Source organism: Peromyscus leucopus, chromosome 1, assembly GCF_004664715.2.
Source record: "Peromyscus leucopus breed LL Stock chromosome 1, UCI_PerLeu_2.1, whole genome shotgun sequence".
Classification (NCBI taxonomy): domain Eukaryota; kingdom Metazoa; phylum Chordata; class Mammalia; order Rodentia; family Cricetidae; genus Peromyscus; species Peromyscus leucopus.
Window position 1 is genome coordinate 148,323,829 of NC_051063.1, and position 25,836 is coordinate 148,349,664.

Consider the following 25,836-nt stretch of genomic DNA (forward strand, 5'->3'; position numbering starts at 1 on the left):
TTTGAAAAACTCAAATTACTGCACGTATGTCTGGAGATTTAACGTAACTCAGTTCCATTTGGAATTGCTTCTGTGATGTAGCTCTGCAGCACCAGTGTGGACTCTTCATGGAAGTGATGGAGTATCTCCATGTTGACTCATCTTTTATGAGATCTGTGTCCTTGGGCAGGTTCCTTCTCACCTTGGAGACTTGGTGTCTCTGTATAGTTGAGGTCTCATACATAAGCATCATGAGGACCGTGGCTGAGCTGTCCCTTCGGCTCTACTCCGAAGCATCCACATTTCTGGTTAGTCGTCATCATCTGTGGAAGATGAGGCAAAGTGTCAGAGCTGTAAAGAGTCAGGTGGAAAAGCAAGGAGAGATGGCTCGGGAGAAGTGTGTTGTGGGTAGGGTTAAGCAGTAAACTCAAGTCACATGGGTCTTGGATACTGTAGCATTTAGGGTATTTGGGTTGAATTACAAACCCAAAGAAACAAGAGAGATAATCATTTGAAATATGGTTTGCTGTATCAGATAAATTCCTTGGAAGAAGTGAACTGAATCGAGAGCTGTGGACATAGACAAGGAGACATGATTGCCAGGCATATCAGCAAGGAGCAGGTTAAGAGTGTGGGCTGACACCACGAGGTTCACCAGTGTAGTCTGTGGAGTTGTGTATCTGAACAAGAGGAGTTGTGTATCTGAACAAGAACTGTATGAGGCTGGCATTCTCAATGGAACAGAAAAAAAAAATTTCTGGTGACTGGGGGAGGGGTTTGGTTTGTTGTCTCATTTGAGGACAACAAAACCCCTGAAACAGAATAACAAAAAAGAAAGGAAGAAATGCAGGCATTTCAGTAACTTTACTAAATGAGCAAGGAACAGACATAGTTGTTTAGAGTTGTCAGATGAAACTGAAAACAAAAACCAACCAAGCAACCCATGGGCACGCTGCCCACAGGCATGCCTTTGCTCCATGGTGGAGAGACTGGAGACACATCTCCCAGCACAATGCCAGCAGTTATTTTATAATCAGACCAAATGTTTGCCTAGGAAACGTTCTCTACATATGCCACACAGATACAGGTTTACACTTTATATACATCTAATAAAACAGCTGCAAAAAACTAAAGAAACTCAGTTACATTGGAAATGAATTGATCAATCTTCTGTCAAAGGGAGAAATTATTCTGAAAAATATATTTTTTTTTCATACAGTATATTCTGATCACTGTTTCCCATCTCCCTACTCCTCCCAGATCCTCCCACCTTCCCATCTACCCAGCTGGACTTCCTTTCTTTCTCTTTGTCTTTTTTTTCTTAAGAAATTTTTTATTCATTTTACATACCCACCACAGATGCCTCCTCTCTTCCCTCCTCCTGCTCCTCTCCAGCCTTTTCCCCAACCCACCCCCCATTCCCTCCTCCAAAAAGGTAAGGCCTCCCATGGGGAGTCAGCAAAGCCTGGTACATTCAGTTGAGGCAGGTCCAAGTCCCTCCCCACTGCATCAAGGCTGTGCAAGGTGTCCCACCATAGGTAATGGGCTCAAAAAAGCCGGGTCATGTACCAGGGATAGATCCTGATCCTATTGTCAGGGGCCCTTTAAGCAAACCAAGCTACACAACTATCTCACATCATGAAATTTGCAGGCAAATGTATGGAACTGGAAAATATCATTCTGAGTGAGGTAACCGAGACTCAGAAAGACAAACATGGTATGTACTCACGCATAAGTAGATACTAGATGTAAAGCAAAGGATAACCAGACTGCAACTCACAGTTGCAGAGAAACTAGTTAACAAGGAAGATTCTAAGAGGGATGCATAGATCACCTTGGGAAGGGGAAATAGATGAGATCTCCATGAGTAAACTGGGGGGATGGCAATAGAGGGCAGGGAATGAGGGATGAGAATATAAGGGAACAGGATGGTCGAGCTCTTTGTCTTTAGAAAACAAACAGGCAAACAAACAAACAAAATCCCTAAAGAAACCAGAATTTGTTTTAAAAAAGAAAAAACAAAAACAAAACACAAGAAAAAGACACAGACAAAAAAACCCATAAAAATACAAAATTGGAAACCATAACATATGAACAAAAGACCAGTAAGGCAAAAATATGCTCAGACAGAGCTGTAGGAGACAAAATGTCTGTGAAATACCATTGAGTTTGTTTTGTGTTGGCCATCTGTTGCCAGGCATGGGACCTGCTCTGAAGTGTGATTAATACACTCAAAAGGAGCCATTTTGATGTATATCATTTTATTGATAGATCATTGAGACAGAAATTTAAACTTATATGACCATGTGATGAACACAGTTATCAAAGTTCACATCATTGACATCTGCAGAATTATGCAAAGTGGAGATAGTCACAATTAAATGTAATTTTAAAAAATATTGATTGTATAGAATCTGTAAAGTGAGTGTCAAAAATTTTGAAAAATGAATATAAAGAGATCACGTTCCCTTAATTAACTACCCCAGGGAGGAGCACCCCCGTTGTTTAGTCAATACCGAGCTGTCAGTCCTGAAAACGTGATACAAGTGACATCATATAGACTGAACAGGTCGTATTGATGTATTTAGGGATATATATATGTAACAACAGTTAATGAAAAACAGAGGCCGTGAATTTGAAAGAGAGCAAGGAGAGGTACATGGGAGGATATGGAGAGAGAAAAGGGAAGGAGGAATGATGTAATTATATTGTTATATCTCAAAAAGTAAAATAAATCATGTTTTTTAAAAAAAATGAGTCAATGGCTAAAAGATGAATGACCCTAACATCTTTGAAAAGTTTAAAAAAAATTGAGTGACTCATTAGTCAAATAAGAAGTAAGGATGGGAATTAATAGCCTTAAGTACTTACAAAGAAGAAAGATTAAAATTGATTGAAGTAAACACTCATGTCAACTTTGGGAAGGAAAGCAGGTAAACTTAAAGATGACAAAGATACAAAGGTAAATTAATGAAGTAGAAAACAGAGCTACAGTAAGGAGGCTGTGGAGGGGCTACCCACCACCCCCACATTTCCCCAGAGTGCTCTTGAATAGGAGCAGCAGGAAATAATAGGTAGAAGGATGTAGAGGGGGGAGAAACAGATAGAAAATACAGGATACCCTCAAGAGGGCCTGGAACCTAATCCATCAGCCTCCACTGTCTCTGCCCTAGAGTATTTAAAGGAATGCCAAGGGGTGGAGCAAAAGACCTCCCCACAGCACAGCCAAGTGCAGACCACCTCAGACACCTGCACTCAGGCCCGTGGTCCAATCATTCTCTGTGTGGACCTGCTGGGTAAAGCCACTGGGAACCTGAGAACGGGCTCCTACAGGAGGTTTAACAAGGTCAAGTATAAGATAAAAGTAGTTTTTTGAAAAATCTAAGAAAATCAGTGAGCATTGTCAGAATGAATAAGAATAAAGAGAATACAAACAGCCACAAAGATGGAAGGGGGTGTGATTACACATGGAGAAGTGATTGAAAGTGAGCAGTGGCATTTGATAGCTCAGTATAATGGACAGATTTTTAGGAAAACAGAGTAAAACTTGTTATAGGAAAATCATTAGCTTAATAGGACTGTTTCATTCTCTGTAGAGAAACAGAGTGTTGCCTTTGAAATCAGCACCAGGGGGTTGGAGAGATGGCTCCATGGATTAAGTCTTTGCTGTGCAAGCATGAGGACCTGACTTCCATCCCTGATATCTGCCTAAGATTCCAGGTGAGGTGGTACATGGCTGTAATCACAGGATTGGAGAGGCTAGAGACAGGGGCATCCCTGGGCTGGCTAGCAGTCTATCCAAATCAGTGGGCTCCTGGTTCCTAAGAGACCTTTCCTAAAAGCCAAAACCAAAAATAATGGAGAGTGATTGATGAAGGTATCAATGTTGACCTTTGGCCCTCATGTGCATACCCACCTTTATGTACACATGCACACCCATACATATAGAAAAAAGTCAGGAATAAGATACACTGAAATATTCAAAGTTTGTGTTAGGAGTTTATCAGCAGGTTACCTGGAAGATCAATGTATCAAAACCCAGTCAGGTATATTTTTATGTTAGAAGCAGACCAAAGATGTAAAATGAGCCATTTATAATGGCACAAAAATAAGATATCTAGACATAAATCTAATTAAAATGTTGGGGGCTGGCAAGATGTCACAGTGGGTGAAAGAGCTTGCTGCCAAGCCTGCCAACCTGGGTTTGAACCCTGGAACCTACATGATGGAAAGTGAACCAAAATCTACCAGTTCTCATCTGACCTCTATGCACGTATCCTGGCATGCATATGTGTGCATGTGTGCGCACACACACACACAAATAAATGAATAAAAAAAATAAAAGCACTTAAAATATTTAGAATACTGTGCATGCAGAAGAATTTAAAACTCTGTTGAAAGACATTAAATAAACTTCATTAATCAGTGAGCTAGTTAATTGAGCTGGGCAAAGTCCATACTTATGAGGATGGCCATTTCTTTTTCTAAATTGATTTGACTCATCACATTAATAACACTAATGGGAGGGGATGGAGAGATAGCTCCATGGCTAAGAGCACTGGTTGCTCTTGCAGAGAGGACTCGGGTTCAGTTCCCAGCACCTACATGGTGGTTCACAACAATCCATAATCCATGTCTAGGGGATCTGGCGCCCTCTTCTGACTCCCACCGGCACTGCACACACATGGTGCAGATACAAATGTGCAAACACTCACACACACAGTAAATACATCTTGAAAGTTTTTCATAAAGATTAACAGGACTTTTTGAGGAGGGAGAGGGATTTAATGAAAGAACCGTTGGTCCAAACTCAAGAGACTGCTGAAGAAGTTGAAGGACTCGGCGCTTCTGGGTACCCAGACTCATCTTGAAGTTGTAAGAGTGAAACATGGACATGTCTCCTGGGAAATATAACCATAGCCCGGAAGCACAGCTGAGCTTGCTCAGTGGTGGACGGTGCAGCTGGTGGGGGCAGGTGAGGGCATGGATGCTGTTGGACTACTGGGTGTCCACAGATGGGGAGCACTGCGTGGTTTACTGTCTCTACTGTGACAGATGTGCGTACTTGTGCACATCTGTAGTCCCAATGCCCTAGGAGCCAAGGTCAGGTAGTTCCTTGATCTCAGGAGGTCAGGAGTAGCCTAGCCAACATACTGAGACTACATCTAAAAAAAAAAAAAACAACACAAAACAATACCAGCAGCAAAAAAAAAAAAAAAAAGAACTGTTGAGGGATGGCTCACTTGTAGCTGAAGGTTTTCCTGGTCCTGCCTGGCTCCTGTGGCTCCACGGTCCACAGCCGCTCAGACCCACGTAAACACACAGAGGCTTATATTAATTTAAACTGCTCAGCCATTAGCTCAGGCCTACCACTGACTAGTCAAAACATTTGATGCACAGACCTGATAGCCTGTGTTCTATCCAGAGACTATTTTTGAAGGAGAAACAGCTCTTAAACATTGTCTGACACACTCACACACAGACATTCACACATGCAGACACATCACAGACATTCACACACACACATATATATATACACATTCACATTTGCACACATACTCACAGACATTTACACAATGCATATCCACATTCACTCATGCATACACACTTAGACATGCACAGTCACACCACTTGGGCACACACAAGCCTGCACTCACATATTCGCATCTTACAAACACACACCGGTCAAGTGCCCATGCTTCACTTAATTAATTAAAACCTAAACCTTCCTACCACCGTGGAGTTCTGAACACTCCACTCAGGAACTGGATTTCCCACCTGTCTGTGTCTCTCTGTACTGAGATGCAGGGACTCAGACTTTATCTTTCCAGGGATCAGATCCTTTCTTTGAAAGGTTTTAGAGAATGCAGTCCTAAGGAATTAGCAAATAGCAAAAGTAGTAGCACAGAGCATGTGTCAGTACTCAGTACTCAGTACTCCCAATGCTTGGAAGATAGTGAGTTCCAGACCAGCCCAGGGTACATAGTGAGAGCCTGTCTAAAAATAAACACACTCAAGAAAAAAGAAGTTAATGGTTAAAAAAAATGCTTTAGTCCAGAGAGAAGGTAAGGGCATTCAAGGAAAGCCGAGATCCTGGGAACTGTACTGTCCCAGGCCAGGGAACAGACAGATGAGGAACAGCAGGGCATGAGATTCTGTAAGGACACACCCAAGCAGGGCAATTATCTGTTCCAACATGGTGTGTGAGGGGGAGGGTCTCAGGTCTGTGGGAGAGCTCACCATGAATATTGGCAGATGAAAAAGAACAAAGTAATTAGCTGCACTTAAGTACAGTAGTGTGATTTTAGAAGGTATTTTTAAATGCTTTTAATTATTATACTCCCATGGCTTAGTTACACACAGTATTTTCATCATCATATCGTCAGTGTTGAGTGATGATGGACTGCTGCTCAGCTGGGAAAACGTGGGGTCTCACTGCTGCCCGCGGGGGCAGGGGCATTGGGGAAGTGAGGGCCCTCAAGCTTTCGTGAAAGTGTCAAGTTTAGGAAATTGTCAACAGTAGCAGGAACAGCCCGCAGTCTTTCTGGAGAGCAGCCTAACTCCTCAGACAGTGATAAAAGTGACTCACATCAGAACGATTGCATCAAACTCTCGTTCCTGTGAGCGTCTCTCTGTGCATTTTACTCACACGTTTTTACTTCCATGTCTTTGTGATTCCAGGCGCTCAGAGACTAATCGTAGGTGACTCTGGGAATAAGTAATATTTTCATTGGACAAGCCGCTAAGATGACAGTGGTGTGAATTTACAGATCACAGTGTAGTGAGAAAAGGTGTCCTGTCCAGAGAAGCTGTGTTAGTGCCGTTTCTGTTAGTATAACGAATCACCCAAGGCTGGGGACTTTATAAAGAAAAGAAGTTTACTTTGCTCACAGTGCCAGAGGCTGGACGGAAGGGTCATGGGAAAGGGGGAGTGAGTGGTTAGATTTGCATTTTAACAGGACTGTTCTACAGCCCAGAAAATAAGTTCCCAGTAGCAGGACAGCATAGTGGACTGTAGGACTGGCCTCGTGGTCCAGTGGGAGGTAACAGCCAGGCATGGGACGCAGGGTGGGCTGCAAAGTCTGCTGTGAGGTGATTAGTAAGGTACACCTGGTGGGAATGGGCTTTGGAGGTTTGGGTGGATAGGACAGGGGACCTGAGGTGATGCTGGGGTTCTGGTAGGCACACTAGGTGATGGAGGTAGAGGACGCTGAGGGAACAGTTGATCATGGGGTTGGGGTATAGGTGGATAATGATATAGTTGGTCTACTGGGCAAGCATCCAACAGATCCCCCTGAGCCAGGTTATGTGGAGGCTGAAGGGTGGAGCTGGAGCACAGGGCCTGGAGGAGATAGGCTGGAGGATGGGCTCAGGAGAGGCTATGAAAGTGGGGGTAAGGAGGAAGCCAGGGGAGCCGGACAGCAGTTTGTACAAAAGGCAGGAGCCGATGAGGACGAAAGTGGGTTAGTTGACTCAGCCACCCAAGGCTACTGCTGCGTGAGCAGACATGGGGTTCTGTAGATGGATCAATGCCTGTTGCTTGGTGAAGAACAGGACTGAAGAGAGAAAATAGCCATCACAGGGTGCTGAGTGCCTTGGTTGGAAGGAAAGACACCCTTCATGTCACTAGCCTGCCATAAATTGTTCAATCCGCCCCCCACCCTGTGTTGGGCCTAGAAGTGTCTAACTCTCAGGTAGACATAGGCAGTGAGTGACATTTGGGGACCGAGTAGAGTCCTCTGTGTCCTAGTGAGGCAGGAGGGTAGGGAAGAGTAAGCATTGAAGGTCTTACACAAAGGCTACAAAGCTAGCGTAGGAGAACGACCAGCTGGCCGAGAAGAAGGCTGGAACCAGCCAGTCAAAGCCAGTGAGGACTGATGGAGCCCCTCTACCCCTTAGAGGCCTCCTAGAGTGTCTGAAGGTGACCTGTGGCTCATTATAATAAGGAAATCTCCAGACCCTGGGAGGAGTTTTCAGATGCTAATGAGACACGGGGTGCATGAAGTTGTATGCAGTATGACATGTAGATAGAAGATGTGCACAAAACCTGTACTATGCAAATGACTCCAAAGCTATTGAAATGTGTCATCGAAGTCCCCATTTTTTGTATAGTGTGGCTCCCAAGCTCTGAAATATTCGGTTCCATCTATTCTTCCTTAAGCATTTCTCTTGTCTGATTCCTAGATCAGGGCCTGGAACCCCTCTAAGGGCATCCCCTGAATCCCACTATCAATGAGCATCACCAGTGTGTATCATTTCAATGCAGGTCCTGATTGGTGGGTGTGATCGATGGGACTCAATCACTCCACATGCCTTCTTGCTGTAAGCAAGCCCCCCCCCCACCTCCCCCACCTCATCCCCCCCACCACTGCCCTCCACTTCCCTCTGCCTCCTCTCAGAACCTCCCTAGGTGAGAAGACAGAGGATGTGAGGATGTACTCTGGCCTGAGTGTCAGATGTGAGAGTATAGGACAGTCAGGAGGGGACAAGCTAGCCTGGGTGACATAGTTTTACTCCCAAGTTTCTGGGGCCACTATGAGAACTAGTGAGTCTGGTCCCTGGGCACTTCACCCCAGGGGAAGAGTTCCCAGAAGGGCACACGTTTTGTACATGGGTACAACACTTCCGTGTTCGCCTGTGTTAAACCAGGGAAAGGTGGCCTCAGGGAGTGGACCTGCCTTTGGAGCTGGCACAAAGAGCGTGAAGTTCCTAGCTTCAGCCCAGTGGCTTTTCCTTCGGTCATTTGGAAATGAAGCAACATTTTTTTTTTTTTTTTTGCTCCAGACAGCCTCAGTTCCTGCTGTAATTCCAGTGGATTTAAAGGTTGACTTGGGTCGGTGAGCCTGCTTTTGTAATTGTAGTTTGGTAGCTTTTCATTATATGTAATGTGATTTTAATGGAATTAATGTTCTGTATCAAGAAATACATTGTTTTTATTGTTGTGCAAAGAAAGAGGCTTCTAAAATGAGAGAACTAAAGTGCCCCGCAGTTTATGTAATAGTCTTGGCTGAGCAGGGTAATGGGCCCACTTGGAGCTTCTCGTCTGACCCTGGTCTTACAGGGTGGTCATGACTACCCAGCTGGCACCTTTCCGGGCCACTCAGGTCTTCCCACCCCACCACATACCTCTTTGGTCAGCCGGTCACCCCTGTGCCACCACATACTGGAGATCTAGTTCCCTGCCCCTTTCCGTGGACCAGTGACTACTATGACCTGGAACCCAGTCCTGTCCTTGTGTGAGTGACAGTCAAGGACCTTTGCTGTCTGGCTCTGACTGCCCGCTTCTACATTAAACAGGAAGGGCTGGGAGTAGTTTTTAGGGTTTTTTTTTTTTTTTTTTCACACACACACCCCACCGCCGACATAGATTTTCATCCACCTTGGAAGATAGAACCAACTACTATTGGCTTGGGTTTTAGTAATGTCTTTTTTATTGTATGCAAAACAGAAATACAAAAGAAAGAAGAGGAAGTCAAATGCGCTGAGGACAGGTTGAGACCCAGCCCTGGCTTCTCCACCTGCTTGTGTGTTGGTGTCCGTATGGACACACTCACTTAGCGGGAGAGTGATCCCGCTTCCCAGACACTTGGCGCTGCCTTTTGCTTTTATTTGTCTTTCATCAAGTGTGAGCATGTCTTTGGGGCATTGCCTATATTTCCAAGACATGATTTTGTGGTAGCCGTGGGGAAGTGTTCAGCAAACAGCAGCATTCCCCTCTTGGTAATTACCTAAGTTATTTCTAGTTCTCAAATTTAACCCTTTGGCTAATGTCAACAATTATCGTACGTATGTGTGGGGTGAATGTGTATGTGTGTTTGTGTGTAGGGTGTGAGTATGTATGTGAGTGCTGGGGATCTGAACTCAGGTCATGATCCTTGTTTGGGGAACACGCTACCAACTAAGCCATTGCCTCAGCTCTAGGACCAGCAAATTTAGACCTAGCATTGTGGTTTTATTGTAATGATATGCATGTATTATGGTATGCATTACACCATAGGCCATTCAAATGATCATTTTGTAATATTAAAATTAATATTATAGAAAGCTGCACATTTAAAGGCAAGTGTCCTTTCCCCCCAGCTCCGATTCTGCCTCTCAGTGCTGAATTTCTCATGTACCCTTCCAGAGAGGGACACTGATGTCATATCGTCACACATCGTTTCTTCTCATTTACTCCAGTGGGAGGGAGACCTCCCTCCTTCACATATTAGGCCTTGTCTTGTTGACAGGTCAGTCACCTTTGACATCCTTGCTCAGGACAGACTTGCCTCCCGTGCCACAGTGCAGACCTTCACATTAGATGTAAACGGCATTCACTTCAGTGGTTCTCTGCTGCTACATTCAGGGTCAGGGTTTTGCTGTAACAGTCCTGTGTAAACGGCAGGGTACATGTCTGGCACAGGCTAAGTGCCTGGTGGTAGAGCCTCTGAGTGTGAGCATGTGTGTGCATCTCTTATTGAGAGATATTATGAATCTATGCCCCAAGCCAAGGACGCTTGTGTCAAACTGTACCAATATCAGTCATGTTTCAGAGTATTATTCCAGTAATATTCAACACTTAATTTTTAATTTTTTATTGAAAATAGATTTTTTTCATATCATATATTCTTATTATAGTTTTCCCTCCCCTGCTCCCCCAAGTCCTCCCTACCTCCCCTCCTGTCCAGAGTCATACCTTCTTTCTCTCACTAGAAAACAGGCATCTAAAGAATAATAATAGAATGAAATAAATAAAACAAACAAATCAGAATATGAAAAAGCAACCAAACAAGAAAAAGAGCCACAGAACAGGCACAAGAAAACACATATAGACACTGAGACACACATGTTTGCACACTCAGGAATCCCATAAAAACTAAAAACTGGAAGCCATAAATATGTGTGTATAGTAAAATAAACAAAAAGCAACCAACTAACCAAACGAACAAAAAACCCCGATTCAACATCATGAGACAAAGAATGTTCAACGATGCCATGGAGTTCATTTAGTGTTGGCTATCTACTGCTGGGCATGAGGCCTACTCTTTTTTTTTTTTTTAATTAATTTTTTTCATTTATTTTACATCCTGATGCAGTTTTTCTCTCCTTCCTCTCCCCCCCCCCCGTTTCCTCCCCATGCCTCCTCTCTCCCCTCCCCATCTACTCCTTTGTCTCCATTCAGAAAGGGGCGGGCCTCCCATAGGCGTCAACAAAGCATGGAACATCAAGTAAAAACAGGACCAAGCTCCTCCCCACTGTATCAAGGCTGGGTGAGGCAACCCAGCATGGGGAATAGGTTCCCAAAAGCCAGCTCAAGCTCGGGGACAGGTCCTGATCCCACTGCTAGAAGCCCCATAAATAGACCAAGATACACAACTGTTACACACAGGCAAAGGGCCTAGGTCAGTCCAATGCAGGCTCCCTAGCTGTTGGTCCAGAGTCCATGAGCTCCCAGGAGCTCAGGTCAGCTGTCTCTGTGGGCTCCCCCATCATGATCTTGACCCCCCCCTGGCTCATACGATCCCTCGTCCCTCTCTTCAACAGGACTCCTGGAGCTCAGCCCAGTGCTTGGCTATGGATCTCTGCATCTGCTTCCATCAGTTGCTGGATGAAGGCTCTATGCTGACAATTAGGGTGGTCACTAATCTGATTACAGGAGAAGCTGGTTCAGGCACCCTCTCCACTATTGCTAGGAGTCTTAGCTGGGGCCATTCTTGTGGATTCTGGGGAGTTTCCCTGGCACCAGGTTTCTCCCTAACACCAAAATTCCACCACCGCTCCCCACAGCCCCCCACTGTGCACCAAATCAAGACATATCTTTTGTTACTCTCTGTGGGGCCAACTCTTAAGAGTGGTTTTGTTTCTCCATTGAGACTTCCTTGGAGAAAACTAAATTTTCATTTGCAAGTGGTTGTCAACTGGAGATGGCTTTGGGTTAGGGATGAGCGTGTGTGTCCACTTCTTCTGCCAGCTCTAAGATCACATCTGATGCAGACCCATGCAGGTTCTGTGCATGCTGCCACAGTCTGTTAGTACATGTGTGTGCCAGCCTTGTTGTGTCTAGAAGGCCTTGATTCCTTGATGTCCTCCATCCTCTCTTGCGTTCTTCCCACCTCCTCTTCCACAGAGGTCCCTGAGCCCCGAGGGAAGGGATTTGACGGAGACATCCCTTTTAGGGTTGAGGGTCCCAAAGTCTCTCACTCTCGGCATATTGTCTGATTGTGGGTCTCTGTGTGTGTTCCCATCTGCTGCAGGAGAAACCTCTGATGATGACTGAGCAAGGCATGGATCTGAATATGGCAGAGTATCATTAGGAGTCATTTTATTGCTATGTTCCTGTAGCAGAACAGACCTATTTGGTTATCCCCTAGGTCCCTAGCCTGTCTAGTCTCAGGTTCTTGGCCATCCAAGCAGCACTGGGTATGGGGTCCATCTCATGGAACTTACATCAGATGTTGGTTGGTTACGGCAAGCTTTGTGCCATTCTTGTACCAACGAATCTTGCTGGTGGGTCAGTCTTGTAGACTGAAGGGTTTGGAGCAGGGTTGGTGTTTACCTTTCTTCGTTGGTAGTGTGCGGGGTACCTTCCAGTACCATGAATAAATACTAGTCTGTAGGCCTGAAGGCCCTAGGTGGGCACCAGCTCTGCTTCCCCATGCTCAATAAGTTGTGGGGCCCACACTTCTGCCTTTTGCCACAGCTTCACCAAAATATTGCTATCTGCTGGGTACAAATATTTATATTATTGTTCTAACATTCTAAACTTTGAGTCATTTGAAGCAGGCTGGCTGTTAGAGGTTTATCCTCTGCTCAAAATGAACAGCCTCTTTTTAGAGTTCAGCTATTTTTCCTGTTGAGTTGTTCTTTTTGTCTTGGTAATGTAGACAAACCTCTTGTAAATTAAGAAAAAAATCAATCTCTTCTACTATATCCATTATTAATTTATCTCTCCAACTTGGGATTTATATTCTTTTAAAATCTGCTTTTTGCCTCTTGCCATAGATAATAATACTACATTTAAACATCTCACAATTCAGTGTTTTGTTCTCCTCCAGGTCTGCAGGTCAGTGTGGAAAGCTCCACTTGGTATTAGGCTTCTGCTTGGGGCTGTGCCACAGTACTATTCCAGGACTCAGACTTGAAGAGACCACAGGCACATATATGAGGAGGAGGCCAGAATGCATGGGTGCTAGCTTTACAGGCCTTAGGGGTGACAGTGTGTCCTGCTTCCACCCGGCGTGACCAGGCAAGTCTTTGGCCAAGCCCGGTTCTGAGATGGGAACACCCACTCTACCCATTGGCACAGATTTGTACCTTCAACAGAGACAGGTGGCAGCATTTAGTCACCCGCACTAGTGTTTAAAAACCACAAACGTGAAAAGTTTTAACACATCAGTCTTTTCTGTTATGACCCCTGGGGTTGTCTTATGTTTAAGGCTGACTTCATGATGGTTTTTTTAATTTTTCTCCCACTTTTCTCTAGAACATTTAGATTTTCTTCTTTGGTTCCTCTGGAATGTGTTCTCCTATGAAGATTAGAATACAGATTAAGATTCGTTGCTTTCCAAGAGACTTAGCCGGTTCACTTTGTATTGCATGGATCATTTTATCTCTTTTAAATATTTTAATTGGAATTGTGCAGAACGTGTACATTACTGAATCTCTTCTATCTTGAAAAGGAATGTTGTGCCTCATTTCATAACAACTTCTCTTGTCCCTCAGTTTAAGGCAGTGGTTCTCAACCTTCCTAATGCTTCAAATACAGTTCCTCATTTTGTGTTGACTTTCTACCAAAAAATAATTTTCATTGTTACTTCATAGCTGTCATTTTGCTACTGTTACGAATTGTAATGTAAATATCTGCGTTTTCCAGTGATCTCAGGCGACCCCTGTGTAAGGGTACTTTGACACCCCTGTGAAGGGGTCGCAGTCCACAGGTTGAGAACCACTGCTCTAAGACTTTCTTGGCAGTGTTCTCGTCCCATTCCTGTCCGGTCTGTTTGTTCTAGGCCACCCCACCTCTTTGCTTGCAAGTCTCAGAACTGGAGTTTCAAATTTTGTTCTTTTTTCCGCCTTTCCTGCACACATATAGGAAAGCTGTGTGTCTGGGATTTAAGCACTCATGTCCTCACACGGCTTTCTACAGGAAACAGGGGCAGTAAGTTAATGACTGTGCTGCCCTCTTTCCTTCTGTGTGTGGACACAGCCATCACACACACCTCTGAGGATGGTCACGGCAGAGTTAAAATGTAAACACGTGGCGGGTGTCCGGCATGCAGCCAGTGCTCAATAAACGTAACTACTGACGTAATATTTCAATGTACTAATTGCTATAGACGGTAGTACACTGAATCAATCCTTCCTTTCTGTCTCCCTTCCCCGCCTTCTCTCCTCTCTTTCCCAATTCTCATGGATTTCTCAGTAATCCATGTTTTGTCTGGTCTTGTTTTCCCCCTTCCAGTTCTCATAGGTTTCTTTTTCACATTCGGTTTATCAGCTCGCTGCTTCAGATTTTTGTTGCTGTGTGTCTGAATTCCACAAGCCTAGTGGCTCAGAACGCCACAGTGTTAGTATTTCTGAGTTTCCATGGGTCAGGAATCTGGGAACTTTGTGTCACGTCTTCTGCATGGGTCTGAATGCTCTCCAAATGCAAAGGTCATTTTAACAAGTTCAAACATAATTTAGCCCAAGAATAGAAAATAGAACAGTGAATTTTGAATAGAAGAATGTAATGCTTTAGTAGAAATGTTAGGAATTTGAATTCAGCAGTACTTTTGAAAGAATAGAGCATGATGGGGGGGGTTCATATCTGGAGTGAAAAGATGCTTCAAGGAGGAGGAAGTGCATGAATTAATCATTAATGTTCGTGAAAAAATATGATTATTCAGGGGATGCAAAAGAGACAGTTGATAAAAACTTAATGATAGAGATGTATGCATCTTGCTCTTAAAATTCTTCTGAACATACTGGTATAGCATGCAGAACCATGTGATGGCCGGGGACACCCTGCCCCGTGTGTACACATTTATTTAGCCCTCCTCCCGGCATGTAGGTGGGACTGTGGTTGAGATGGAATCCTTAAGTGAGTTACGGTCTGACAAATGGGAAGGATTTCAGCATGTACTGTCACAAGCTTCTTATCCATGGAGATACACTATGGGAAGTGTGTTGACAGGTCCACTGTTGAGGGAGTATCATGGAGTGTGCTTACACAAACCTGCGTGGGGCAGGTCAGCCACTCATCATATGACGTCATTTTGTTTCTTTGATTTTCCTTTAATTGTGTGTGTGTGGGGGGGAGAGGAATAGGAAGAGTGAGAGGGAGGGAGGGAGGGAGGGAGGGAGAGAGAGAGAGAGAGAGAGAGAGAGAGAGAGAGAGAGAGAGACTATATGACTTCTTGATCTAGAGAAGCCAGATGAACAGAGTTGCTGCTGCCATCTCTGTGACAAAATATACAGCTTTATATTTTTAATTAATGGGTGTGCACTCTAAAGTAATGGTTAAAAAGTATAGAACATTGCACTCCAACCAGCAACACTCTAGAATCTGGGGTACCCACTATCATATATGTGGTCTCCCATTGGCAGAAGTGTGTTTTAGGTCCTGGGTCAATTTGATGAGGAAACAGGGGGTTGTGCTGGGTGGGCCTAGCTTGCTGAGGGCCTTAGAAAATATCACATGTTGAAGCTGTGAGGCATGAGAGGAATTCTCTGGGTTTAACTGCTGACCACGAGGAAGCATGCAGCCAGGCTGGGATGTGTCTAAGAGCTGAGAACACACAAGAAAATGAGGACCAAGTCACGTTACCCTCAAAAATTTCACCAACAACCCTGGAAAGGGGCTCTCTGCCTCTTTAGTTAATTAATACTTTTATTAATGCATGTCTTCCTTCTGGATGATCTTTTCATTCCTTACACAACACTGGTATTCTCAAATGACAGTGTTCTTTGCTGTACAGAAGCTTTTCGGTTTCCTGAGGTCCCTTGACTGTCTGTATTTATGGCTGTTGGTTTTAGTGCCCATGCTTTTGCATCTTGTTCAGAAATCCTCTCCTGTGCCGAGGTGTTCAAGCCTATGCCCCACCTTCTCTTCTGTCAGATCCAGAACACTAGGTCTTATGCTGGAGTTGAGTTTTGTGCATAATGATAGAGATGGATCTGTTTTCATTCTCGTACATGCAGCCATCCAGTTTGACAATCAGCGTTTGCTGGAGATGCTGTCTTTTCTCCAGTGTGTATTTTTTGCTTCCTCATCAAAAATTAGGTGTCCATAGGTGTATGGATTTACGCCTGTGTTTTCGGTTCTATCACATCGGTCAACATGTCTGTTTTTATACCAGTCCCACGCTGGTTTTACTGCTTTATCTCTGTAGTGTAACTTAAAAAGCAGGAATGATGATGTCTCCAGCAGTCCTTTTATTATTTAGGATTTCAGTATTGTTTTAGCTATCCTGTTTTTTTTTCTTTTTCTTTCTTTTTGTGAGTATGTTTCTATATGAAGTTGAAGTTTTTTTTTCATTTTCTATGAAGAATTATGTTGGAATTTTGATAGGAATTGCACTGAATTTGGATTTCTTTGTAGGATGACCATTTTGGCTGTATTAATCCTACCAACCCATGAGCATGGGAGGCCTTTCCATCTTCTGGTGTCTTCTTTAATTTCTTCCATATTTTAAAGTTTTTATTATACACGCTTTTCATTTCCTTAGTTAGAATTATCCCAAGATTTTTTTTTGAGGCGGTTTTGAACGGAAATGTTTCCATGATCTCTTTCTGAGTGTGTTTGTTGTAAACGCTATTGATATTTATGTGTCAGTTTCATATCCTGCTATTTTGCTGAATGTATTTTCTAACTGTATAAGTTTCCTGTTGGCCCTTTAGGGCCTTCTGTGGATAAACTTACACCATCTGCAAATTGATTGCCTCCAGTGGTCTTGTTGCTCTAGCTGAGACGTAAAGCACTGTATTGAATGGGAATGGAGAGAGTACCAAGAATGGGTTACCCTTTTTTTTGAGTTGTTGGCCAAGGGGGCACCATAGACCCCTCAAAACATTACAGGCTATTGTTGGTGCTATTGGTTGCCCTATAGAACTCAGTGGCAAGAACCTGTTGCTGAAGACAAGACATGTTTGAGTTACAAAATGGAAAAATCTAGCTGGTACTCTACTAGAAGCTTCATCCTCATTGGCTAGCTTTCACAGTGATTGAAGATGCTATGCATGCTCCTGGAGGAGAAAACTAATCACTGATCTCATCCAGCTGTGAACCCTAAAAACTACAATAACAACTGAGCTGGTAAGATAAGCCTACTGGTGTAATAGTGACATGAATGTCATGGAAATAAGCAACTCCTTTTTGACTGGATTTAAGGTCTACTCCATAAGATGGAACCCATATCTAACACCATCAATGAGGCTATGAACCTGTGGCTAGATAGGTCATGAGCCCTAGGGGGAAACTCATTACTATTAATCTGCCAAATGAATAAACTGACTGCCAAATAGCAATAAAATGACTCCTAATGATATATTGCTATACTCAAAGCCAGTCCATTGCTCAACCTCTTCAGAGAAACTTCTTTCAGTAGATGGTAATTAACATGGCAATCCACAGTGTAAAGAGAATAAGAGACATTAGAATGCTCAGCCCTGAGTATGATGTCTGTATTACTTCTCTCTCCTTAAGGCTTAGGGATCTATTCTGAAGATGGAGAAGAAAGATTGTAAGAGCCAGAGGTGATGAATGACTTCAAGGAATTAGTGTTCTCTAGACACAAAATGGCAGAGGAAGATATGAACTCACAGAGATTATGACAACATGCACATGTGACAGCAAGTTCAAGCAACACAAAACCGAGTTCCATCCTTAACTGAGGAGCCATTGGCATTTGATAGCCTCTGGGTGAGAAAATGTCGGTTGTCTTCAATGGAGTGACACCTGGCATATATATCAACCACATTCCAGGGCAGGCCCCATGCCCAGGAGTAGTTGACCAACACAAACTGGACTTGATTTTTTTTTTTAAAGAGAGAATGAAAATAAAAAGTTGAGTGGGTAGGAAGGTGGGAAGGGGGTCTTTAAGAAGTTGGGAGAAGAGGATATATATAGTTAAAATACATTGTACATAACCCTCACAGAATACATTTAAAGCAATTAAAATATAGCTCAAAGTAAGGGTAATAGAGAGAGCTGTCATGGACAGGATGATGAGGGAGGAGAGGAAGAAGAGGAGTCTCCAGAGAAATGCCCCAAACAAAGGAAAATATCTGACTTTTATATCCTTTCAAGGATATAAGCTTGAATGTTGCTTGACAGGAAGGTCTATGCCATGTAATGTAGTCTGGGATAGCCTATGTGACAACGAGCATGGGGGAGCCAGGTACAGGGTAGGACCATAAATTAGAGGCTGTGAAACCATAGCACAGATAGCTTTTGAACTCAGTTTCAAAGAGCTTGGGAAGAGAACATGGCCTGACTTCTGTTTCTGCAAGATCTGGTCCCTTAGAGTGACAGGATCCATGATGGCACACAGAGGGCTTTCTTGGGAGCATTATGAGCTCAGTATAAGGGTGCAGCCCCCCTACTGCGAGGAAATGATGTGGGGGAGGTTGGGGCTACAGACTGGAAGTCTCTGGTTGTGAGAAGGAATGGTGAAGAGTGAGTTCAAGAGAAGACACAATCATGGGCGGGGCTGACATGATGGTGAGTTTGTTTCCTGGTGGTAGAGAAGAATGAAAGACTGAGCAGCTGAACAAGCCTTGTCACGTGGCTGAGAGCCGGACAAAGAACATGAGTGGAGGGCGGGGGTGGGGGTGGGGGGTGGCGGGACAGTCCATCCCTCCACGTGAAGCTGACCAGGAATGGCTTGAGACGGAGCTGCGGTCTGAAGCGCGCCGGCTGTTACAGCTCACGAGGCACCGTTCCTCCCGGGCAGATCGCTTACTCCATTTTTGCAAGAGCTTCCCTCCCCAGGCACGGAGCAAACGCAGCCTCTTGGCGGGAAGCTGACTGCGCAGTAGCTGCTGGGCGCACCTGCCATGTGTTGGGGGAAAGTAATTGAATTGGCTCTCGTCTTCCTTCTAGAAGGACGAGTTCCACTGCTTAAAACGTTGCCTCATCATTTGCCTTTGAATCAGATCTGATGATCTGAACAAAATTCTTGATTGTAGGCATCAACAGAACATCCTGGCGTTAGGAAGACACGATCGACAGGGCTCGAGGATTCCAGGCCTCTCTGGCCGGCAGTGGCACCATCAATGGAAAACACTTTTGGCTCTAATAGAGCCATTACTACCTGACAGTCTATTACTTTCTTCATCACCGTCTGCAGTAGGAACTTCTGACTCAATTCCAGTTTTATCTCTGGCCTCTCCTAGGTCAGGTAGGGAAGCAGAAAGAGCGAGCTGGTATCCTTGTAACTCGACATGCTTGAAAGGTGAAGCCGCCCCTCTGAGAAGCAGTGCCCTGCCGATCCCGATTTTGCCTTTTCTTTCCACAGCTGTTTAATTACATGTTACTCTTCTCTGACCTTCTGCAGTTTTTTTTTTCTATATTCTTCGCAAATTGTGGACTTTGAATAACAAAACCTGTCAATTAAATGGGTCAGCAGTTTCATGGTGTGGTAATTTCACAGATAGCTTGATTCACAACCCCTGTCCTCATAGGCATGATATAAAATAAAAGCTACTGAGCCCCCAGAATGTGCCACAGCTCCTCACTGGAAGCTGGAGTTGGGCAAAAATAGCTCAAACTGAGACCGATCGTTCAAGGAGCAGAGGCTTTGAAATTCTTTTGTACTGTGCTCTGAAGGATGGCTCTCCCTCTCCTGGGTCACAAGTGAACACGGGCAAGTGTCCCTACAGAGGAAGTGTCCCCTCACTGGAACTTGAAAGTCCTTCTCTGAACTGTTCTGGCATGGCCCTTGCTGTCCTTGGAACTGGCCCCAGTGTGTCTACACCGGGAGGCAGGAAGCCTGCTCCTTATGTGGAAGCAAGAGAGAGTGGATAGATATTGTAGAGTCCAGCACCCCCCTCCAGGTAGAGTAGCACATGCAGTGATTTGAATCTTAAATGTCCCCGAGAGGCCAATGCATTGAAGTCTCAGTCTCCCAACTGGTGCTACTGGGAAGTGCTAGCTGTGAGAGGTCATGTGGGACGCCCTTAGGTGATTGGACGGAAGCTCTTGGAGGGTTTTGTGGTGCATCCTTCCCCTCCTTCCTTTGCTTTCTGGCCCTGAGGCTTTTCTTCTTAACATGCCTTATTCATACTGTGCTGTCCTTACCGCAGGCAGGGGCAGCAGAGCTAGCCAGTTGTGCGCCTAGACCTCCAGAACTATAAGACCAAGTAAACTGTATTTGAGTGTGTGTGTGTGTGTGTGTGTGTGTGTGTGTGTGTGTGTGTGTGGTATTTGCATGAGTATGTGTTCATGAGTACATGCTTATGTACATGTCTCTGTGTGTGCACAGACGTGGGGAGGCCAAAGGTCAGCATCAAGTATCTGCCTCCTGCTCTCCACCTTACCTTTGGAGACCGAGTCTCTCACTGAAGCTAGAGTTCATCAACTGACTAGCCTGGCTAGCCAGGGTTCCACCTTCCTTTGCCCCCTCCCACCTCCCAGTACTGGAGTTGTAAAAGATGTACCTCCGAGCTCAGCTTTTACATGGCTACTGGGATTGAACTCAGGTCCTCCTGGTTACCCAGGAAGCCTTTAACCTACTGAGCTCTTTTCCTATTCTGTCTGTGCCCTGTGTAAGTGAACTATCTCAGGTATTTTGTTATGCTGATACATATACTACATATTAATCAATTCTTGCTACTATACCAGAGCAGAACTCCATGGCTTAGATAATGTAAACTTTTTCTCACAGTTCTAGAGGTTACAAAGGCCAAAGCCGAGGTGCCAACGTGGTTTGTGTCTCGTGAGGGTTATCTTCCTGGCTTGCAGACATTCACCTATTGATGACCCAGGAGAGCTTTATTTGGTACATTCGTATGAGAGAGGGGTGGAGGGAAGGGGGAGGGAGAGCCCCTTTCTCGTAGGGCACTTCATCATATAGGCAGGGGTGAGTGAGTCAGGCTAATGTCTGGGCATAGAAGAAAGCAGGGGCAATCTAACGGCAGATGACTCAGTCCAGCTTTGCCGCTTACTGACCTTTGAACTATACAGTGAGCTCAGAAAATGTTGGCAGTCTTGGTGGGAATTTCAAATCAGCCTGAAGAGGGAACTCTGGAGTTGAAGGAATGGGGCTGGAGTTTGAAAGGTGAAGCAGGAGATGGTGACTGGAATTGTAACAAGATGTCCACTAGAGAAATGGTCCTGCCATCTAACTTTAAAGTGAGTTGAGACTACGGTGTCTATCAAGCAGTGATGGATCTGGCCTCACAGAGGCTGTTGGGGATGTTTGGGTAGTGGGGCTAGAAGTCAAGTCATGCATGGCTCTAGGGACCTTTGGAAGAGTTAGACTCGGATGCTCAGAGACCAGAGAGATAGAAGCCAAGGTCTCCCCAGCATTAAAGAGAGAGTATCTGGAAGAGGATGCTGGACAGCACACGGAGGAGATTGAAGGTTGTAGTTAACTATCAATACTGACTGGAGGATTCACGTGTATTGACTGAAGCCTGTGGGCTATAAGATCTGGTTCTACCAGCTGCAGTCTGTGACTGTGGTGGGTCTGAATGAGAATGACCTCCAGAGGCTCCCGTTGAATGCTTGCTCATCACTTGGTAGAGCATTTGAGAAGGAGTGGGGGGGTGTTGCTGGGAGTGGGCTTTCATGATTTAAAAGTCCACACCAGGCTCCTGTGCGCTCCCCACCCCCCTCTCTCTGCCTGCTGCCTGTAAATCAGGATGGAAAGCTCTCACTCAGCTAGATTGCTCTAGCACCATTCCTGACTCCTTCCCACCATGACGATCATAGACTAACCCTCTAAATCTTCAAGCGAGTCCCAGTTAAATGTAAGAGTTGCTTTGGTCATGCCTATCCACAGCAACAGAACACCAAGACAGTGACCAAGCAGACTTTGTAGCTCTGTTAGTAGCATGAGCCTCACAGGTCTGGTGGGCCCTTGTGCAGTCCCCAGGGGAAAAGTATCCAAGGCTTCCAGTTGGGTCCTTGGCCGCCTGACCCAGTCCCTCAGTGGCGGGTGTATGTGGCCCATCTTTCCAGGACCTCATGTCCAGATAACTTATTTATGATAAGGCCTCCTGAATGATTATCTTGAGCAGCAAGCCAGAGGCGCCTGCCCTGGATCTGTTTAGATACAGGGGTGCCTGGGCTGGCAAGGGAGGAGATTTAGTCATGAGTGGCCAGGAAGGAGCAGCATTGTTTTTGGAAAGTTGAGATTGTAAGAGGAACACCAGGTCTGGAAGGTTATGGCTTCAGATGCATTTGCAATGTGTTGAGTGGGAGAGCAACAGGTACCAGGAGAAGAAGCCACAGGGGTGAGACGCCTAGCAGACAGGACAGAGCTCTGGGCCATGAGGGTTAGTAGGGCTGCATGATAGCTAGTTTCTCATGAGACTGGGAGAAGGGACAAATATCTTGGGAACCTGGGATCAGGGATTAGAACTCTAAAATATGCTGAAGAGAGCAGCTTGGAAAATGGGAAGAGCATGAGGTGATGGAGAACCACAGAGCCTGGAGGGGCAGGATCTCTTCGGTGGATGGTCCTTTGATGGGCAATGTGGAACAGCACCTTGTAGCATTTGGTGACCTCTCTGTGACCTTGAGAAGCAGGGTTTCTGTTAAGTTGTGGAAGCTGAATTACGGAGGTTGGATGGGAAGTAGCTTTGTCTCCATAGTCATTGGTTATTCCTGGACCCAGGGAGACCAAGAATATGGGAACAAAGCCAGTGTCTTCCCTGGTATATGTAGCCTTTAGAAAAGGTGGGCCTGGGGCTAGGTGATGTCACACACTTGAACAGTGGTTTTCTAAGGTATGAGCACACAGTGTATCAGTGTGCTAAAGATGACATGGGAGAAGAGAAGCAGGGGTGACAGTAGGATCCAGGGCAAGGATAGTCAGGGCTTGGCCAGGAAAGGGCCACGTGGGCTGCTGGGATTGGGCGTCTAGAACGTTTCAGAGCTGTCTAAGGAGATAGTGCTTATCATCGAGATGGGAAGCTTTCCTGAGAACACGGGCTGGAGCGAAGGGGGCATGATGGGCAGCCACATCACTCTTCGGAGTGGCCAGTGAGTAAGGGGTGGCCCAGCCTTTGCTCCAGGGGCTATCTCCCATCCTTTCTGTGATTGTGTAGAACTCAGCCAAGTAAGTTAGAGGACTGGAGAGCACTGAGCAGCTTTGTGGAGAGCCTGGAAGCCCATCCCTCACATACCCTGCAATGCAGTAGACGATGCAATCTGCTCTGTAGTGCTTGGGGATCTTGAGCAGCCAGGGGAGTGTGGCCACAGGCTGTGATCATCTGGAGTGGAGACCCAGCTCATGGGAACGCCACTCTCGTAGTGTATGGATTTCACATGCCCTTTCATGGGTGGAACAGGTTGAAGCTGATCTGAACGATGGCCAAATATCTCACATCCCTCTGCTCTCCTTCCTTCCAGGTGCTGTTGTCAGGCCTCATCGGTGTCGTCTCCTGGAAGAGGCCGCTCTCACTCGTGGTAAGTGGCACCTGCAGCTCCAGGTGGCCTTGGACGGCGCTTCGCCTGCAGAGGAGCGAGTGTGGCAGAGGCAGTGGCAGCCAGCGTTCAGCTGTTGGCAGGAGGTGGTGCCTAGTGTCTGCTACGTGCTGGTGGCAGACTTTTGTACATAGTGTCTGCTTACATGCTGACGGGCTTTCAAGAACTTCTGTGCATTGGCATGCTGGGTTGGCATGCTGTACTTCCCAGCATGCCCCTTGAGTGATTCCTAAGACTGTCCTACCACATCCTTTGTCTGTTGGCTTTGATGGCATCCCTCGAGGACATACTGAGAACAAAGACATTTTGAAAGTCTGGATGCTGATGCTTTCTCCAGCCACTAAGATCCGTGTGTGCATGGCAAATACTTACACAGGAGATAGAACCAACACACATTCTACCAGAGTTCAAGAATCTTAAGAAATTGCATGGATAAAATATTCTTTCTTGAATCATTACAGGGCAGGGGGAGGAGGCGTGGACCACACTGGGGGTGGGGAAGGGTGATGGGTTTTCCCTCTGAGAAGTACCCCAAGCATCTCTGTGTGTATTGATCTGTAGGCTGGTCTTCTCGGTGCGTGCATTAATATATTGATGTGTCTGTGTCAGGACTAGAAGAAGAGCTTTGATGGGCACTGAACAAGGCAGTGTGGTTATGTTTGCCTTTTGTATTAATCAATTATTTAAAATCTTGTTTTAAGTAATAAGACTAGGAGATAATGACGCATACTAAATATTAATGGAAACGGGGAAAAAACAAATGCGTTTGTGGAAGATACTTCCTTCGTGAATGTGACTGTGACGTCCTGAAATGGTGTCAGGGGAGGTAGTGGCTTGAATTTGGTTGAGCTTCCTCTTGAGTAGTTCGGTTCACAGAAGAGTTTATTCAATTTTTTTTTAATATTGAAAATTTCAAATGTGCAGAAAAGTAGAGGGGGAGGCTGACATAGTGATTCCTGGTGCACCCTCCATCCAGCTTCAACAACAACAAAAAACAGCTGGTCTTTCTTTTTCCTTCTGTGTGCTCTCCGTACCGGCTCCCAGCCCTTCCCTTCTTGGATGAGTGACCTTATGGCAACTCCAGCATGGGGATCAAGAAGCTGGCTCTGTGTAGGATGGGTTGGCAGTGCACACACTGGCTTGGGACCAGCCGTGACTTCTCAACGCAGGGACAGTCTGTTCCATTCCTCCACGTACCCCCACAGGACAGACAGAGGAAGACCTTGGATGCCAGCTGCCTAACAAAAGAGACTGTGTTCCTTAGGGTGGATGTAAAAACATGAAACTTTTGTCACCCAGCCACCCCCTTCCTCTATTTCCTGTCCTAGTCCCAGAGTGGAGATCATCACAGGGTGGCCAGGATGCAGGTGTCTTAGAAATACCTTTGGGATGTGGTGCAGATGTATCCTGGGAAAGCTGGAGAGGTTTCGGAGCCTCGTGCAGGGAGGAGGGGATGGCAGCAGCTGGGCCGGCGGAGGCAGTGTTCCAAGTGATGGTTCCCGAGTCCTGCTGGGTGATTGGTGTAGGACCAGCTGCTCTCTGGAAGGTGCTCACATTCACCTTGCCTTGATTGATCTCCTCCCAGGGTCCAGCTGGAGGATGAAGGGCTTCACTGGGGACATGCTAGCCACTGTGCCAAACCCCAGATTTTTAGTGCCTCTGTGCAGCGCAGATTTTCTCCCATTGCCTCTCCCGTGCAGACTCTGCCCTCAGCAGATCCTTTCTCCACAGAAGGTTTCAGAGAGATCATGGGTCTTAACATTTAGGGTCCCCCTATTCCCTATGCCTGTGGAGTCTCGGGGATTAAGTGAGGACACACGGGAGGTGGGGTTGGGTCTCCTTAGCCTAACAGTTATGCATATCCTGTGTACATCTCATGGTAAGAACTTGTCACCAGGCCATTGTTACACAGGAGGCTTGCAGATGCTGCCCGTCTGGACAGACACCTCTCAGAGGCAGCTGCATACTGTGGAGGGAGGGAAGTTTTGATGGGTGGTTATTTGTCTCTCCCATAAGAATGTTCTTTTGTCTGTGCAGAATCCGTGGATACAGAAGCCCAACTCCACATTGTCTACATATCTATGTATCAGTCAGGGGGTCCCCAGAAAACACAACAAAAAGGAGGTATCTAGCTAATCTCTGCCTGCTCATCTATTAGGGCATTTACTTTAAAGAATGTCATGAGATTGTTAGCAAGGCCAAAGTTTGCAGCCTAGGCCTGTAGGCTAGCCCCTCAGGGGAGA

At 45.5% G+C, this 25,836-nt stretch overlaps 1 protein-coding gene across 1 annotated transcript in view; it reads left to right on the forward strand.

Moving 5' to 3' along the window:
* The first annotated feature begins 22,178 nt into the window (after nt 1–22,178).
* Fam189a1 (family with sequence similarity 189 member A1) overlaps nt 22,179–25,836 on the forward strand; it is a 237,740-nt gene continuing 234,082 nt past the window's right edge. Inside the window, exon 1 of the mRNA XM_028872832.2 lies at nt 22,179–23,575. Within this exon, the coding sequence (XP_028728665.2) occupies nt 23,477–23,575 (99 nt within the window). The 5' untranslated portion in view covers nt 22,179–23,476. The remainder of the gene's footprint in view (nt 23,576–25,836) is intronic.